Source organism: Triticum urartu, chromosome 7A, assembly GCF_056163025.1.
Source record: "Triticum urartu cultivar PI428250 chromosome 7A, HENAU_Tu73, whole genome shotgun sequence".
NCBI classification, from domain to species: Eukaryota; Viridiplantae; Streptophyta; class Magnoliopsida; order Poales; family Poaceae; genus Triticum; species Triticum urartu.
Window position 1 is genome coordinate 725,220,708 of NC_141879.1, and position 19,023 is coordinate 725,239,730.

The 19,023-nt window shown below is 48.0% G+C and overlaps 1 protein-coding gene across 1 annotated transcript; it reads right to left on the reverse strand.

Moving 5' to 3' along the window:
• Window positions 1-10,757: 10,757 nt before the first annotated feature.
• LOC147962289 (uncharacterized) lies at window positions 10,758-11,663 on the reverse strand. The gene is made up of 3 exons (XM_087531385.1): window positions 11,458-11,663; window positions 11,082-11,270; window positions 10,758-10,979 (listed from the first exon to the last, which is right to left on the reverse strand). Exons 1-3 carry the CDS (start codon window positions 11,635-11,637, stop codon window positions 10,758-10,760), a joined length of 591 nt encoding a protein of 196 aa, XP_087387511.1. The 5' UTR covers window positions 11,638-11,663.
• Between the last annotated feature and the right edge of the window lie 7,360 nt (window positions 11,664-19,023).

The following is a 19,023-nucleotide window of genomic DNA, read 5'->3' on the forward strand; positions in this document are numbered from 1 at the left end:
TTCCTGATGTTTCTCACACGAGGTTTTTGACGAGGCAATTCGTGCAATACAACAACGTATACTATGTGCTCTTTCTCCATATTTTTTCCCACTGGGTTTTTCGGCGTTTTGAGGCATGGATATACGGATAATTACCCAAGGGGGAGTGTTGGGAAACCGGGGCCACCGAGGGGGTGGCGGCGGCCTCGTGCGTATCGCACGGGCTAGCCCCTCCCGTTTCCCCCACTTTACGTTAAGTGGGTACTTATCCCTTGACCCCCTAGTCCCTATATAAAGCAACGGGGAGCTATCATTGTAATCCCTGATCATTGATTAATAAAGCTGCTCTCCTTCATATCTCTCTGTGTCATTTACTTTTGCTTGTTCGACTACTTCGACTACTTCGTCTACGACGCTCGTCCTCGCTCCGAACTCGCCGGCGGAGTTGCCCCAGAACCAGACACTCCCCGCTCCCGTTCCCGCTCGGAGAGGCCCAAATATTTGATTTGCGGTTCAAAAAAGATGAAACGAAAAACAAAGAAAAGAAGTTGTCTCTCCAGCGGAGCGGAGGGATAAACCTAACCTCCGATCCAATCCAATCCAATCCAATCTTCCTCCAGCCACCGCCGCCACACCACCACCTCACCGGCGTCCCCTCCTCTACAGCTGCACCGTCCTCCGCCCTCTTCCCCGCCGCCAGCGGCCCCTCCCCTCAGCATATCTCCCTTTGTTCGCCCAGATCCCAAATCGGGCAGGCATGCGGCGGCGGCGGCCACCGCTGCGCCTGTGGATCCGCGCCGTCGTCCAGACGGTCGGCTCCTTCTCCGTCTACTTCCTCCGCGTCGGCCACTGCTTCCTTCGTGCGTCTTTTTCTTCTCGGGACGCCGGTCTTCCGCTGCTCCAAGCCACCCTAGCATCGACGCTCCTCAAGGTCTCTCTCTCTCTCTCTCTCTCTCGATTTGCTAGGCTTGGTTCCCTGTGATGTGGTGCTCAACCCTGACGCTGGTTGGTCTCTTCAACCCAGTGCATGGATCGTTTGTCCAAAGAGTTCCTCCACCAATATTTCGCCATGCTCGACGTCAAGCTTTTACATACTTTCTTCGTCAAGAGGAAACAAGTCATGCTAAACGTGGGAATGCCTTGGATGACTGACTTCAGAAGAGTTTCTCTTGCAGCACATGCTAGTAGTCGTTCAGACCATCCTTGCATTTTTCCTCGGGCATGATCACCAATATGGTCGAAGGTGCCACTAGTAATTCGCGTAACGGCAGTCGGCAAACCCAAAAAACGCTCGCTGAATGCTTCGACCTGCACTCCGAGCACATGTTTGATACTTTCTGTTTTCGGTAGCGCGCTATTTGGACTAAAGAATGTGGAACTTTTGCTGCTATTAACACACTGTCCAGATGCCGCCCCATATACCTGAACAATCTCATTGAGCCTTATTGCACTCTCGCTGTTTGCTTGGATAAATATTAGGCAATCGTCCGCAAATAGCAAGTGACTCACCCAGGGGGATCTAAAGCTCACTCTGATGCCTCTGTCAACAAAGTTACCATAAGAATTCAGAAGAGATGTTAAACCTTCTGCACACAATAGGAACAAAAATGGTAAATAGGATCTCCCTGCCATAATCCACAAGAAGGTGTAATGTATGGAAGGCGTTCACCATTCACACGTACTGAGAACCTGACCGAAGTTACACACTTCATGACAATTCAAACGAAGTTGATGCTAAAACCGAGCTTCAGAAGAATGGTTTCCAAGTAATGCCATTCAACTCTCTCGTAGGCTTTCGTCATGTCTAATTTAACAGCACGAGAGTGATTCCGTCCGATCTTTCTCTCTTCATCGTATGCGCACTCTCATAGGCAACTAAGACGTTGTCTGTTATGTGACGACCCGGGACGAACGCACACTGCTTCTCGCTAATTATCTCATTCATGCACCCTTGCATCCAATTTGTTACAGCATTAGCTGCAATCTTGTACATTACAGGGAAGAGAGCAATGGGATGATATTGTGTAATCGATTGCGGGTGCCGTACCTTGGGAATTAAGGTAACATCAGTGTCATTAAATCCTACTGGCACGTCACCTCCATTCAAAAAACCAAGAACTACTCGCGTGACATCATCTTTAAGAAGGGCCCAGTGTCGTTGAAAGAGGAAGATGTGAAGCCATCAACTCCAGGTGCCTTGGAAGGGGCCATATGGATATGACCGGTGTTACCCAGGAGGGAACATAAGCTATCAGCAAGCTAGTGTCGAGTGCACCTTTCATTTTATATAGATGCTGATAGAACTGAAGGATCTCTGCTTTATCTTCATCTTCATTCGCACAAACAGTACCATTGGATCTTTGCAACCTTGAAATTATGTTCATACGTTGGCGCTGTTTGACTTGTGCGTGGAAGAGTCTTGTGTTGTGGTCGCGCTCACGGAGCGAAGGCACTCTATAACGTTGCCGCATCCATATCTCCTCCTGTTGAAGAGCCTCTCTTAATTTAAGTACAATTTTCTTCTCTTGATCGGAGGGTCCTTGCCCGACAGATTGGCAACACAACTTGTCGAGACGTTTCTGAAGTTGTCGTATTGTCCTGGCTAGACAACCGAATTGTTTTGCTCCCTAAGGTTCAAGTTGTTGTTGTAGTGAACCAAGGGAATCCATGATACCCTGAAGTACCGGCTCCCGATGATTGTCCCGCCAAGTTTTCAGTAACCGGACGATCATAGTCAATGTGCGATTGCCAGACATTTTCATAACGAAACTGGCGACAATTAGGAGACACCGCTGCAATGATGAAACAGTGATCTGACTCAGCTGCACATACATGTGGTACTCTAATATACTTGTACATCTGTCGGAACCCCTCAGTAGCAAAGGCGCGGTCCAAACGTGCTTTAACATTCGCACCTCCAGCTTGCCGATTGTCCCAGTATAGGGTACTCCTGACCAGCCAAGGTCTTGGAAGGAGCACTCATCCGTCACATAACGAAACGCTCGCATCTGTCACTTTGATCTCGCCGAGTTGCTGAAATGTTCGTTGCCATATAGCGTCTCGTTGAAGTTTCCCATGCACAACCATGCATTGTGGGGCAAGGTATGCAATGTACGAAGGAAGCGCCAGCTATAATGCCGGTCTCTATCTCTTGGGGCTCCGTAGAACCCCGTAAATCTCCAATCATCCACGGATTGATCATAACTCAAGTGGAGACATGCGGCCATATACAATTCTCATAGTAGTATTTTTTTTTCAAACAGTATAATTATAGATGCTCACATACACGTACATACAATTTTTTCCCTGAAAAACTAGGAGCCCCTGTGAGGCGATTAGGGTTTTCAGTGACGACGGCGGCGCTCGTTTTGACGGCTCTCGTCGGCGGTGCGCATTGTGGTGATTAGCAATGGCCTCGGATCTGACCAAGAGCGAGGCAATGGTTCGCTCTCGCCCAGGACGGCAAGGGCGCGCATGGAGGAAGCGATGGGAAAGTTAGATCTCACCAAGGAGGAAGCAACACCGCTTGTGCTTAATGATATTGAGGAGGGGGCAAAGCAACAGTGGGCTCTAGCGGGGAAGGTTCTGCATCGACACCCGCTGCATATATTTTTTTTTGCAAAAGGAGGATGACCCCCGGCCTCTGCATATGGGAGATGCATGCGGCCATTTTATTAATTATTCTCGAGAACCTTACAAAGTAGAACAACAATATGCCTGAATCCGCCATCTTAGCAACATCTGCCGCTACTCCTATCCAAATGATGAAGGGGTGCAAGCCGGGCCACATACCCAAACCTCTCACTTAAGACTAACATCTAATGCCGGAGGTCCCGACCGAGCCATCTGCTAGGTCCGGGGCTCAAATCAGTCCGACGCACTCACATGTGTCGTCGCCGCCATCTTTCATTGGTCCATCTTCAGAGCAGATTGAGGTGACAACCTTGGCAGGTCCTCCCACATCGACGCGTCCATGACGCCAAATGACGACCTCCACCTACGCGAGCCTTTGCAGGTCCTCCGCCATTGACGCCACCACGACGCTAGCCGACGACCTCCACCTATGTGAGTCCATCTCTGGAAGTGCGGTAAGTCGACTAGAGGGGGGTGAATGGACGATATTTATGAATTCTTCACTGAGGAATTTCAGGGTGAGGAAATTCCTAAGCGAAGAACTACTTGCAGCGGAATAAGTACTCAGATGCAGTCACAACATAACATAAGCATAGACAAAAGGATGAAATAAAAACAAACATAGAGTACAGAAAGCGTAAGCACATGATAAAACGGGATGAAGACAAACAGACTGAAGAAATTGAACTGAGGAAATTAAGAAAGTCTTCAGTCAAAGTCTTCAAACTGATATGAACAAGCACACAACACAGTAATGAGGAAATGGAAGGGTTGAGGAAATAGAACCAGTAGGCTGGTGAAGACAGTGATTTGGTAGACCAGTTCCAACTGCAGTGACAGTTGTACGTCTGGTTGGAGCGGCTAGGTATTTAAACCCGAGGACACACAGTCCTCACCGTATTCTCCTTGATCTAAGGTCACACAGACCTCGCCCAATCACTCATTGTAAGTCTTCAGGTGACTTCCAAACCTTCAGAAACTCGGTCACACGGCGATCCACAATTTTCTCTTGGATGCTCTAGACCATGATGCCTAACCGTTTGGAAGATGAGCAGTCTTCAAAGGATCAATCTCTTCAGTGATGCTCAATCACATTGGGTTTGTAGGTGTTTGGGTTTGGGTTTTCCTCACTTGATGATTTTCGCTCAGAGTCCTCGGAGGATGGGATGCTCTTAATGACAAGTGTCAGTTTCTCTCGGAGCAGCCAACCAGCTAGTGGTTGAAGGGGGCGGCTATTTATAGCCTAGGGAGCAGCCTGACATGATAAGACATAAATGCCCTTCAATGATATGACCATTAGGTGGATAAGATATTTTTGGACAGCTGGCGCATAGCACAGCAATGGTCGCAAATTTGAGATGCAAATTCCTCAGGGCTATCATGTTCCTCACTTGTAGGCAATCCGCACTGGCGAATTCCTAACTCCTCATTCAGAACAAATTCCTCAAAGACTAGAAGAACTTCGTCTCTGTCACTGAAGAAATTGACTGAACTGCAGGAGATTTCCAATGGCCTCACTCAAAGGGATTGGTAGGTGTAGGATTTTGAGATGAGCATCACTCGGAAACTTTTCCTTAGTTTTTTCTCGACCCCCTTTAACAGTAGGGTGTTTCCTATGACTCAAGAAAGAGAAAATGAAACTACGAAAACAAAAGTCTTCACGCTTCATGTCCCTCGTATGAATATCAAGTCTACATGGTCACACCAATTTTTCACTTTCAAAGTCTTCAGAAATTCAAAGTCTTCAGTTGAAGACATTCATTTTTAGGGGTCGACTTTCTCTATAAACATCAAATGCCTCATAGGATAAGGATAGCTGGGGCAGATTGCGGGCCGGACTAGAAAATATAGAACCTAGAGTTATCATCACAGTTCATAGAGAATTAGACATATGTGAAAAATCCCAAGCTACTTACGAGTCAGCTTTGGGCTTTGTCCGGCGACAATGCTTCGGGATGACCTCGGCATCTGACTCCGAGTCATCGGAGGGGATGATCTTGTCTCTCTTGCATGCTTCGGCCTCCAGGTCTTCGGAGGTCGCCCTTTTCTTACCCTTGCGGGGAGGATCTTCTACTTCCTCCTCCTCGTCATCGTCGCCCTCATGAGAGGATTGGGCTTCAGCTTCTCCGGACACTGCGTCCGAAGTGCCCCCCCTCTCTTTTCTTCTTCTTGTCCTTGTTTACCGGCACCTGGTATGGTGTCGGGACCAGCATTCTCATTAATAGAGGATTGGCTGGGTTTTCGGGCAGAGGATCCAAACACCTTATCCGCTCCACCTTGGCTGCCCAACCCTGAATAAGGAATTCAAACTTGGTATGCCCCTTTGATTAAAGGATTTAGGCTATGTTCGGAAACAGAATGCTTACTAGAGAAGCAGGATGCGCGAGGTCAAGCCCGATGTCTTCGGCCTTCCCGAGCCACTTCTTTTCCCGGGCCTTGAAGAGTAACTTCCATATCCCTTCTTGCACTGTGTCGAAGAATTGTTGTAGAGTTAGAGGGCCTAACGGATTGAATACCCACATACGGGTCTTCCGGCGTTGGCAGGGGAGGCATCGATGGCAGAGCATCACCTGGATCACGTTAGAGAGATCGGTGCCCTTGTCCATTATGTTCTTCATGCGCTGCTGCAGCACCAGTACCTCATCGGTGGACTCCCAGTCCAGGCCCTTGTTGATCCATGATGAGAGCCGCATAGGCGGACCAGATCTAAATTCGGGAGCGGCTGCCCACTTGGTGCCACGGGGTTCGGTGATATAAAACCACTCTTGTTGCCATGCCTTTACGGTCTCCACGAATGCTCCTTTTGGCCACGTGCTATTGGGGAGCTTGCTTATCATTGCACAGCCGCACTCCGCATGTTTCTTATTGACCACCTTCGGCTTTACATTGAAAACCATGAGCCAGAGGCCGAAGTGTGGAGGGATGCAGAGGAGTGCTTCGCACACGACGATAAACGCCGAGATGTGAAGGAAAGAGTTCGGGGCTAGATCATGGAAATCCATCCCGTAGTAGAACATAAGACCACGGACAAAGGAATGGAGGGGAAAACCCAGTCCGCGGAAGAAGTGGGGAATAAATACCACTCTTTCGCCCGGTCCTGGAGAGGGGATGACCTGCTCTTGGGCGGGAAGCCTGTGTGCGATCTCCACAGTCAAGTACCCTGCCTCCCGGAGCTCCTTAACATTCTCTTCCGTGACGGAGGAGGCCATCCATTTGCCTTGGGAGCCAGATCCAGCCATGGCCGAAGAGGTTGGTGGCGAGGAGAAAGATTGAGACTCAGGCGCTGGAGCTTGATGATGGGAGTGTTGAAGAAGGCGTGGGGTAAAAGGACGGATCCTTATCCTCTTATAAAGGCAGTGAATATCAAGCGCCTCCTTCATAGGCCTTAAAACTCGCCTATTCCCAAGGGGTCGTGCAAACGACACAGTTGGGTTACTCAAGCCCGTATTGATAAGGATCCTGCAAATAAGGGGACACGATCTCTACCTTGATGAGACGTGTCAATGGAGGCCACGCCTCGATACGTGAGGCGGGAGGCCCAAAAAACGATTCAAATTAATAATGATGGGGCTTGACGTAACGTTTCGCCAAAAAGAAAAAAAAAACTACTAGTGGTTGTAGCTTATCTCTATTTAATATTTTACCTTCATGGTTGAAGAATTTTGGTTGTTATACCGTGTCGAATACATGTTTTTTGTTCAGAAGATTAATCCTGAAGTATTCGCAGGAGGAACCCGTCTTGCAATGCTGAAGACAATCTGCGCGCCAGACACATCGTCATTGAAGACTGGTTCAGGGGCTACTGAGGCAGTCCTGGATCATGGGACTCTTCTTTGCGTGGATGGAAAGCTTGGCGTTCGGATATGAAGATTCTTTTCTCTGTAAACCGACTTTGTACAACCCTAGCCCCCTCCGGTGTCTATATAAACTGGAGGATTTAGTCCATAGTAAAAAATCATAATCGGACAGGTTAGACATCTAGGGTTTAGCCATTATGATCTGGAGGTAGATCAACTCTTGTAACCCCTATACACATCAAAGTCAATCAAGCAGGAAATAGGGTATTACCTCCATTAAGAGGGCCCGAACCTGGATAAACATCGTGTCCCTTTCTCCTGTTACCTTCGATCCTTAGACGCACAGTTCGGGACTGCCTACCGAGATCTGCCGGTTTTGACACCGACACCCGTGCCCACATTAAGGCTCGGGGGCTACTGGGCTTCGGGCTTATCATTTACTAATATTAAAGGGGCACATTGATCCCCTAATCTGATGTTGCCACCGGAATAGTGTCTCGGGGGCTACTACATTGCCTATTCAATATAGAAAATTCAAAGTGCTCAGTGTTCGGCTTGACCGAACTATGGGTAAACACGTCTTTGGAGAAGAGTAGGTACCATCTAGGACTTATCCGTTATCGAGCTAATATATTACGGCGACTTCTCAAAACCCTCTCTCAATGGCCTGTCCGCCGATCACTATCTCCTCTAATGTGCATCTCGGATTTTAGGCCGACACACACCTTGAGGGCTACTGGCTATATATCTCATCCCTAAATAAACTACATCAATCGGAAATAAAATCCGCAAACAATCAGCCCAAGCCCAAGGTGGTGCATCACCTCAGAAGCGGTCCGGCATAAAGCTCGGATGCACTTGGCTGGCTGTATAGAGGGCATTTCCGGCATTAAGCTCGGCTAATCTCCTTCGACTTTTTCGAGCCAAGGTATACAGTCCGGCGTTGGAGCTCGGATACAGTCCGACTTTGGAGCTCGGATGCAGTCCGGTGTTGGAGCATGGACGTAAGAGCAGCGCCGCACGGGAACAACTTCAAACCCGAGGTGTGGCGTAAAATAACAAGGCAATGATAAAGGCCGAAGACTTAAATGGCTCCTCGGATGCCCGACATGTGAACACTTCGGATTCAGCTCGGCAATCCTCAAGATCGAAGTTGGGAAGATTTGTTGAACCAGTTTTCAAGCCGACGACCGAAGATAAAGAACAGTTCGAAAGAATCGAGGAGCATCCCCAACTTGAAGACCGGTTCAGGGGGCTACCGACAATGTCCTGGACTAGTGGGCACTCACCACGTCGTCTCCCGACCAGCTGGATCGGGCCGAGGACCCCCATGGCGGTTCACTCATGGGCCACTTCGGACAAGCCCATGCCGCATACAAGGAGGTTTCCACAAGACTTGGCGCCCAAGCCAAGGACTCTCGTAAACCCTAGGCCTCTGGTGTGTTATATAAACCGAGGCCAGACTAGTCAATAGATGATCTCATATTCATTAGAACAATGTCGTGGTAGATACATGTACTATGTACTACATCCCATATGGATACAATCAAAAGCAGGACGTAGGGTTTTACCTCCATCAAGAAGGCCCGAACCTGGGTAAAACACGTGTCTATTTTGCCATCGCTCCAAGACGCCTAAATTAGGACCCCTGCTACGAGATATGCGGGATTTAACACCGACACCGGGTCCGTACCGCAAGCAGGGGGCCGAGATCCTCTACACCTCCACAGCCCAAAGGCCATCGGAGGTGAGGCGAATCAGCGGCGGCGCCAGCGGGAGGAAGAAAGACACTTTTCTTGAGGAGGAGAAGAGCCTCTTATTTGTGAGCTAGTGGTTTTGACACATTAAGGAAGGGAATCTCTAACAACCGACCCTAAAGTAGGGCCTGAGGGACACAAAGGTCGTATCGGCCACCACCAGCCGCCGCACGGCCAATGATGACGGCGCTCCTGCTGCTTGCTACGAGTTCCTGTTCCTGCGCTTCTTCTTTGACAATCTCTATGTCGCTGGAGAATGCAAGGTGTAGCCATAGGCTACACGAGGGGTACATCGGCCAGGTAGAAGGCTTCCCTCGGAAGACCTAAGAAATCTGAAATCCTGGTCTATCATATGAACATTAGTTGTTCGAATGCTATGCTTAAGATCCTGTGATGTTTATCCCTAAAGATTGTTTGGAATAGGTGATAGGCCTTTTGTCTAGTCATGAGATACACATGATGAGCACGATCATAAGTTCATCACATATGTAAATCATATAAAAATGTAACATCGGTACCACTGAGGTGAAGAGTTTGTAGGAACACATGACAACATACAACATGTGTATAGCCAAACGAGAATACGTCCAAAACAAATATATATTTTAAAGCAAGATAAAAGCTTTGCTTTTTTCATTAATTAAGAAGGAGATTGTTGCTCAGTTAATTGCAGAAAACCGAGCGAAAACCAAAGCCCACTCATACCTATGGCACATCAAGTTGAATAGAAAGACGCCAGCCTCACACACACGAGCCAACGGAAAATCGTTCCGCCGAACTAGCCAGCTTCAGATAACTATAGAAGAGAAGAATCCACAACTGCTATGGGAGGAGCAGACGCGTGACTCTGTGTCATCCATGAAGAACAAGCAATCCACAATATCATGCACCATCTGCTACGCCGAAAGCACCCACGACCAACATCAAAGGTCATCTCATCGCCCACATGACACAAAGCAACTGCCATCAAAGTTTCTGAGATTCAGGGGCTGCCGCCCCAACTTACCATGGCGTCGCCGCGTCTTACACAAACGGCCAACACCATCTTCCGTGGCTAACACCCCGACCTACCACGCCTTGACCCCGAGCCGCAGCGCCGCACGAACCAACAGCCCACGGCACAAGCTATACAAGATGATTGCTCCAGACCACATGTGCTGCAACTACTCATCCGGGGCTGCCGCCCTGACGTTTATGTTAGATAGGCGTCTACGAGATGCATTGACCGAGCTGCCAACCTATAATTTTAATTCAGAAGGCTATGCAAATCCAGTGGTGTAGTTGATTCAGCCTTCCGTTCATGTTCCTTTTCATCGTTATCATCCACGTAATCAAACCGTAGGTTTTCCACCCTTTGTGTCTCCTTAAGACTAAGTCATGGGCAGTTAAATTTCAGTCATCCACATGAAAGGCATGAACAGTTGGATGACAATTAAACTAGTTCCCCCTTCATCCCATATTAATTGTCCTCAAACGGATGTATCTAGAAGTATGTAAGGAACAAACAGAACACTGAGAAAAGTGTAAACGTAAAAAAGGATTTACTTATACATGGAAATATTTTCTTCCCCGGAATGTGGAATACAGAAGGCTATGCGAGATCCGTGGACGTTTCGTCAAATCCTGCCGATGCAGCCTGTGCCCGTTCCCATTCATGTTGCGCATCCCAGACATTGAGAAGCAAGAAACTAAACGCGGCGGCCACCAGGGAGACGAACACAATCATGGCCACGTGATCCCACTTATCAGGGAAAATGGAGACCATCAACACCAAGGAGACCAACATGATCCCGGTGACCACCAACATCTGCACCTGAATTAGAAGACGAACAATGCACACGATATGGATCAATCCTAACAATCTGGCTAATATTTTTTTTGTTAAGATAGAGCAGTAGTGCATGGAGTTACGTACCCATGTGCTTTCATGGCATCGCCGTGCTGGTTGGTCTTCCTTGTTGTCCCAATGTTTGAGAAGCAGGAGGATCATCCCCGTTGAGTAGGAGAACATGATAGCGGTGGTGAGCGAGTCTTGCCAATCGGTCCAAAATATTAAGGACACTATGACGGCGGCCATGAACATGTACCCGGAGACGCCGAAGTACTTCACAATGCATGCATCACACGGACTTCCACAAATTAACATGTAGATGTAGAAAACTGCTACTGTATATGCCAAGGAAAATTCAGAATGAAACGCTAAACTACGAACGATCGATGCGACTGGACCATGAGTTCTGTCAAGAATTCACGCATGCAGATCGATCATCCATTCCACGTATGTTACATACCCGGAACTTTCGGTGAGATTCGTCATCGACGACGGCAGGTCTGGGCCTGGGTTCGAGGAGCGGCGTGGTTGAAGATCTGGCTTTGTTGCTTGTCGAGCGCGAATGGTAGACGGCTACCGCCGGCATGAATGCCGCTGCAGGCGAGGGGCAGTGGCATGCCGGGGCGCAATGACCGACCATTGCCGAGATCTATCAGTCGCCACCTGCCGAAGATGCCGAGAAACCTACCTAACTAGCTAGCAGCTGCCTAGATTTTTGTTGTGAAGCGGTATATATGGACGCAACGGAAGTTGTTAGATTGGCCTGCATGCGTTTCCCCGTTTACAAGGATCGGTAGTTTTCCGTCTATAAAAATGGATCGGTGGTTATAATACATTTTTTGAACTTGGTGGTTATAGTTTGTTAGTACATCATACATATCTAACCAATACTAATACTCGAGTGGAGGCACGTGGCCATATACAATTCTCATAGTAGTAGTTTTTCCAAACAATATAATCGTAGATGCTCACATATATGAACATACAAGAAATTAGGATCACTTTCTTTTTCTAAGAAAGAAAGGCATTCTCGCATCCAGCCGTCAAGGCGCTTCCTCTCCGCCGTCGTCCTCCGGCGGCTACCCTCCGCCGACGACCGTGAGGGGGGAGGGGGGTCACCCGATTCACGCGTACGGATCGGTTTAAGTATTAGTAGGTTAGGGTTTTTGGTGTATCATCGTCTTGCTTCAGCGGCGGCGATGGTTGCGCCGAATAAAAAATCTTTAGATGTTCCCGGACGAGGCGATCCACCTTGGGGTTGGATTTGAAAACCCAGTTGTTTAAGCAAGAATGGTACAGCAGTGGTGGTATCCTCGTGGTGGACCTGTGTCCTCAGACGCCGCCGTTGCAACGGTGTTTGCTCTAGCGCCGGTGTGGGTCTTGTGAGATAATCTAGGAGTGGATGCAGATTGTGGTCCGCATCGATGCATTTGGAAGATGGTGGATTCTGTCTTGGGTTCATGGTTTGGAGTAGGCAGGTATGGTTTCCTCCTCCGACATCTACTTGTGCGTGGGTGCCAGATCTAGAGTTTGATGGCGTGTCCGAGGTGTTGCCCCGGTCTGATTCATTCAACTGGGAAGGATGCTCAACCTTCCAAATTGATGAGATCAACATTATTTGGCCAGACTAGAACAGATGGAGCAAGAACTTAGATGTATGGGCATCTGACTAATTGACGAGCGACCGAGTGAGTTGCCAACAAGACAAAGAAATTGTTGCATGTGTTTGCGTTTACTAGCTAGCTTTTCAAATAAAGCCGGACAGAACAAGTTGAATATGGCATGAATTTCGGTGCCCTTATCCTCTTGAAAGGGACATCGGAGTAGGTAGGAAAACAGCCGCAGACCCTCCGCGTGGTAGATAATATCTTGATCTGCTCCGCATTTGTCTTACCAACTCGGCAAATCAGCAGGTTGATATTGGAGTGCAAGCCGCGAAATAAATCCCATGAATCCCATGATATCGCAGAACGGACGAAGGTACGTATTCACAAATATATCACGTGAATCTAGTTTTGTTGGCGCGCTCTCTCTGTCTGTGGTATAACCATGTGAATCTCCAGGTCCTACCTAGACGCACGGATATGTCTCGCAGCCTATGGGATAGGGACAATTGACAAGGGTCCAGGCCGGTCCTACCTTGATCAACGTCGTACGGGAGATGCTCCTGCATCCCATCGGGTATAACCTATGGGAGATGCTCCATGGACGGTCCTTTTGCGATACACGGGTGGGGTGTGCTACAATGCATGGCATTATTTGCGGCCCATGCACATCCCCTGGTGTGCAAACTGCCTAGTCGATCACATGCATGCATCATGCATGGTCCAATTCATGATAAGAGTCGAGACTTATTTTAAGAAAAACGTGCATGCCATGCACATGCATGATACAAAGCCAACAACAACGAATATAGCACCACTATCTCACCCAACTGGGTGTAGTAGCACGTCTATATAGTGTGGTAACGAAGGAAGAGGAGCAAATAGAGATCTGTAGCACACTTTCTTGAAGGACAATAATACATAAATTTAAATAAAAACTAACAAGAACGAAATGCTGGACTTAAAGATGACAAGGATACTACATAATAAAATGACACGTTAGATTGGATCTGATGTGAATGATTGCAAAAAAAACTCTGATCTAGCACATGTTGTCAAGAAAATGGAAATGTCGTGATCGACGTGCTTTTTATTGCAATAGAGGGAAAGAAGACACAAACACTAGTAGAAAAAGGGCCTATTGTCCCGGTTCGTAAGGGCCTTTTGTCCCGGTTCCTGAACCGGGACTAAAGGGTCGGTACTAACGCCCTGTCCCTTTAGTCCCGGTTCAATCCAGAACCGGGAAAAGATGGGCCTCCACGTGGATTGTGCGCGGAGCCTAGGCAGGAGGGCCTTTGGTCCCAGTTGGTGGCACCAACCGGGATCAATAGGCATCCACGCGTCAGCATTTCTGTGGCTGGAGTTTTTGTTTTTTTTTTGATAAGGGGGGGGGGGTTGGGGGTTTTGGGGGGGGGGGGGGGGGGTTAATTTAGTTGTTTCATATATTGTGTTAGGTAGCTATAATTAATAGAGAGAAGTGTCCTCTCTTATGTCCGTGCTTGGTCGACGCTACGTACTATACATACGTATAGAGAGGACTAGACACGCTAACTAGCTAGTAAGCAAACGAAGGAAACAGAAGATCGTCAAGAACATATATGCATACAGAGAGAAGTGATATCGACCACCTCTCCTTCTTGGAGAGATTGGTCGAACAAAAAGTTCTCGTATATCTATCCGACACTACCGGCTACATATATACAATAATTATCTCTTACAAATATAATCTCCTAACATACGGACTCATGGTCCACATAGTATTCTCCGTCTTCAGCGATCACGTGGTCAAGAAAGAATGCCGCCAATTCCTCTTGAATTGCTCGCATGCGAGCTGGTGCTAGGAGTTCATCCCGCTTTTGAAACATCTAATTTGAAGAAGGGGGTCAATACATATATATATGAATGAATGAAACTCAACACAAATGATGGTAATAAAATAAAATTGTGAATGTTGTTATTTACGCACTTCATATTGTTCGTCAGAGTAGCCCCGCTCACAGGTCGTGTGGCGGATGGACTCGCAAACGTAGTATCCACAGAAATCATTTCCTTGTTCCTGCCACAACCACTTTACAAGAAATAGAGGTCAATCAAACTGATAAGCAAGAATGCCAAATGGTATTGGTGAAACTAGCGCTTGAATCAACAGGAGATGCGCGGAACATGCTACTATAGTACTTACTTTCGGGTGTCCAAATTGCAGCTTCTTCGGGAGTCCCGGAGCTTTTTTGGTGAATTTTTTCCAAACCCTGCCAGACAAAGAAAACAATTACTTGATATATCAGGAAATGAACAAAGTTACTGATATGGTGGATAATGATCGATTTAACTTACTTCTCGAGCATTTGAGTCATGTCCGCATAGTCCTGGGGAACTTTTCGTCTTGAGTCTAAGACGGTTACTAGTCCCTGCAAAAGCTTAATCTCTAGGAGAATATAGTGGAAACTGCACACGCATGCATAACTCATCAATTACATTACTATAACCTTGACTAATATATAAGGGAAACCGAATATGCACAAGACAGTAACACTCACTTGAAGTTGTAAGGAAAGAGTATTATATCTTTGTTTTCATTTATTACCAACGATCGTAGCAAGTTGGCCTCGGTATCTACAGCATGAAATTTAACCTGAGTTGCATCTATGATATTTGTGTTAATCAACCCAATATCACCGATTTGTCTTTTCTTCAATTCGACGATCTTCAATCTGCATAATATAGTGAGGATAATTATAAATACATGCAATGAAAGAGCTGAGCTATATAGAGAGACTTAATGACAGAAGTACTAGTACTTACAGAAAGTAGCAGGTGACTGTTGCTTTATCGAGGGCCAATTGATTGAAAAACTGAAAGCACTCCTCAAATGGAACAGGCAACAGATCAAATCCAACGAGGTCATGCTCCTTTTTAATTCTCACATACAAAGTACTCCTCCCCCAGACTCTCTGCAGATTTTCAAGTACCAATCATGCAATCTTCGCATCATCGTTGATAGAGATCTTTCATCTTTGATGAGAGGCTTCTCGTACTCGTATCTTTGTATCTGCACCTCCATGAAATCATAATGTACATCGTCGGGCAGGTAATCTCCAAGATTGCTATTCCCGGGCACCATCCTCGGATCATTAGCGACGATGTCGCTAGGCACCTTGAGCGGGGGGCACGATTGCTTCGCTTGTTCGCCGAGCTGGGCAATTTGTTTCCCAGCTCGTCGTTCTTTCAGCCTTTGATCACTGATAGTACTTCCCGACCGCTCCGCTTCGGCAAATTCCTTTCCAATAATGCGCTCATAGTTTCCTTTCGGCGGAGACTTGGGTGGTTTTGTCAGGGCAGCTAGAGTGCGCTTCGCTTTCATCGGATCTACCTTCTCCTCCGGAGGTGGATGTTTCTTTGCTTTCACCCCTTCAAAGAAGTTCCTCACTTCTTCTCGCGCGATCTCGGCGTTCTCCTTCGAGGTCCTCTCGTATGGTAACTTCTCTGGATTCTTCAGAGAAGGACCGAATCTGTATGTCCTCCCGCCTCTGGCTGTACTGCTAGACGCCGGCAGAGCAGATGGAGAGGTTGTCTTCTTTACTTTCTTACGAGGCGGAGGAGAAGGACTACGACACGCCGGAGCAGCCGGAGCGGCGGCAGGTCTCTTCCGCCCTTGCTGACGAGGCGGAGAAGGAGGAGGCTGGCTGCTCGGGCGCGCCGGCGCAGGCGTAGAAGGAGGCAGAGTGCCGCCATGCGCCGGAGAAGGAGCCGGCCGAGTGCCCTGATCGTCACTTGCCGGAGGAGGAGGCGGTGGAGGAGGTGGAGTGCCCTAACTCGCCGGAGGAGGAGGAGGCGGAGGCGTCCAGTTCGGAAGGTTGATGAGCTCCTTCCGCCATAGGCATGGAGTCTTCAGAGCAGAACCCAGCCGAGTCTCCCCTTCACCGGTAGGGTGGTCAAGCTGGAGGTCCTCAAATCCCTCCGTTATTTCATCCACCATCACCCTAGCATATCCTTCTGGAATCAGCCGACAGTGAAAAGTTGCACCGGGTTCAGTAGAAAAAACAGAGCCAACAGCCGCCTTGACCTTCATATTAATCCATTGCGTCATAAGGTGGCAATTTTGAGACTCCGTGATAGCATCCACGGGATAGCTGGCAGGAGCCGTCAAGACATGCTCCAGCTGAAGCAGCTCGGTGGAAGCCACGCTGCTTCTCCGCTGAGATGGCGGGGTAGCTTTAGGGGAAGCTTCGGCAGTTCGTTTGCTGCGATTTGCTTCTCATTCCTCTATCGCTTGTACCCTAGCGTGCAGCGCCTGTAGTTGGGTCTGCTCCACTTTCTTCCTCCTCTCATGGCATTTGTAACCGCCTGTGTCCGGAAACCCAGTCTTCCACGGAATGGAGCCTGGCGTGCCTCGTGTCCGTCCAGGGTGCTCGGGATTCCCGAGGGCCATTGTGAGCTCGTCGTTCTCTCTGTCTGGAACGAACGTCCCTTGCTACACTACTTCGATATAGTGCTTAAGCCTCTTGACTGGTATTTCCATTTGCTCGTTCGTCCAAATGCACTTCCTTGATACAGGGTCTAAGGTTCCGCCAGCCCCGAAGAACCAAGTCTGGCAACGGTCTGGCCAGTTAATTGTCTCTGGTTCGATCCCTCTATCAACCAGATCATTCTCAATCTTGGCCCACTTAGGCCGGGCTGCAAGGTAGCCACCTGACCCTGTGCGATGGTGATGCTTCTTCTTCGCAACATTTTGCTTGTTTGTCGCCGACATCTTCTTACTCTTTTCCGATGTCTTGTGGGCCACAAATGCAGGCCAGTGATCTCTGATCTTCTCATATCTGCCCTTGAATTCCGGTGTCTCTTTATTTTCGACAAACTTATTTAGCTCTTTCTTCCACCTCCTGAATAGTTCTGCCATCCTCTTAAGAGCAAAAGACTTGATTAATTGCTCTTTAACTGGCTTCTCCGGATCATCCTTTGGCGGTAGGGTGAAATTTGACTTCAGCTCAGTCCAAAGATCATTTTTCTGCATATCATTGACATAAGACACCTCAGGGTCTTCTGTAGCCGGCTTTAACCATTGCTAGATGTTGATCGGGATCTTGTCCCTAACTAAAACCCCGCACTGAGCAACAAATGTGCTCTTTGTCCGGAGGGGTTCAATCGGTTGGCCGCCGGGCGTGATTTCTATGATCTCAAACTTTTCATCCGAGCTCAACTTTTTCTTCGGGCCTCATCTCTTTACCGAAGTTGTGCTCGATCCGGAGGGCTAGAAAAAAGAACAAAGACTTAATTAATATGTGTACATACCAAAACAATGAATGCATCAATTAGCTAGTCAGCAGAAGCTTAACTAATATATATACCTGGCCGGACTCGGTTCGGTCACCGGAGACGTCATCACGGTCTCCTTCTGGCACCGACATTGTGTCACCGGAGCCGTCCTCACGGTCTCCTTCTTGCACCGGCATTAGGTCACCGGAGCCATCATAATCATAGCCAGCTGCTTCGAGACTATCGGTGTCGTTGAGAAACAACGAGTAGACGGCATCACTTCCTCGTGCGATTATGTCCCCCAACAACTCTTCTTGTACTTCGTCTCGGGCGGTGTCCATAGTTTCTACAAATATTTACAACATGGCAATTATTATTCAAACATGACAGAGGGATATATTAGTGGCAAATGTAGAACTAATATTAATTAGTGGCCTCGACGCTGCTTCTCTAGGGTTTGGGGTGTCCTCGACGCTGCTTCTCTAGGGTTAGGAGTGGCCTCGACAACGCTTCAAGGATAAAAAAAAAGAGGAAGAAGAAGGAAAAAGAGGAGAAGAAAGAATAGACGAGTAAGAACTCCTCTATTCTTTCTTCTCCTCTTTTTTTCTTCTTCTTCCTCTTTTTTTTATCGGGAACGAGGGTCGTCGAGGGTCGCCGAGTGGTAGAGGAAACCCTAAATAGCAAGTATCGTGGGTCTGAGATACATGTGGCCGTCGGTGTCGGACACTACATCCACGTCCCACAAGTGACGTGGGCGTTGAAGCCCGCATCACTTGTGGGACGTGGATGTAGTGTCCGACACCGACGGCCACATATATCTCACATCGACGATACTTGCTATTTAGGGTTTCCTCTACTTTCTTCTTCTCTTTTTTTCTTCTTCTTCCTCTTTTTTTATCAGGAACAAGGGTAGTCGAGGGTCAGGGTCGCCGAGCGGTAGAGGAAACCATAAATAGCAAGTATCGTTGATGTGAGATATATGTGGCCGTCGGTGTCGGACACTACATCCACGTCCCACAAGTGACGCGGGTCGACTCCCACGTCACTTGTGGGACGTGGATGTACTGTCCGACACCGACGGCCACATGTATCTCACACCGACGATACTTGCTATTTAGGGTATATCGACCCCCCTCGTGTTGAAGTTATCGGGAGGTGGTATTTATATC

Bases quoted from the DNA above. Each gene is read 5' to 3' on its own strand.
- LOC147962289 (XM_087531385.1), bottom strand. From the start codon at position 11,637: ATGGTCGGTCATTGCGCCCCGGCATGCCACTGCCCCTCGCCTGCAGCG. The intron at 11,271-11,457 runs GTATGTAACATA...TGCATTGTGAAG, and splicing joins AATCTCACCGAAAGTTCCGG to TACTTCGGCGTCTCCGGGTA. The intron at 10,980-11,081 runs GTACGTAACTCC...CTTCTAATTCAG, and splicing joins GATGCCATGAAAGCACATGG to GTGCAGATGTTGGTGGTCAC.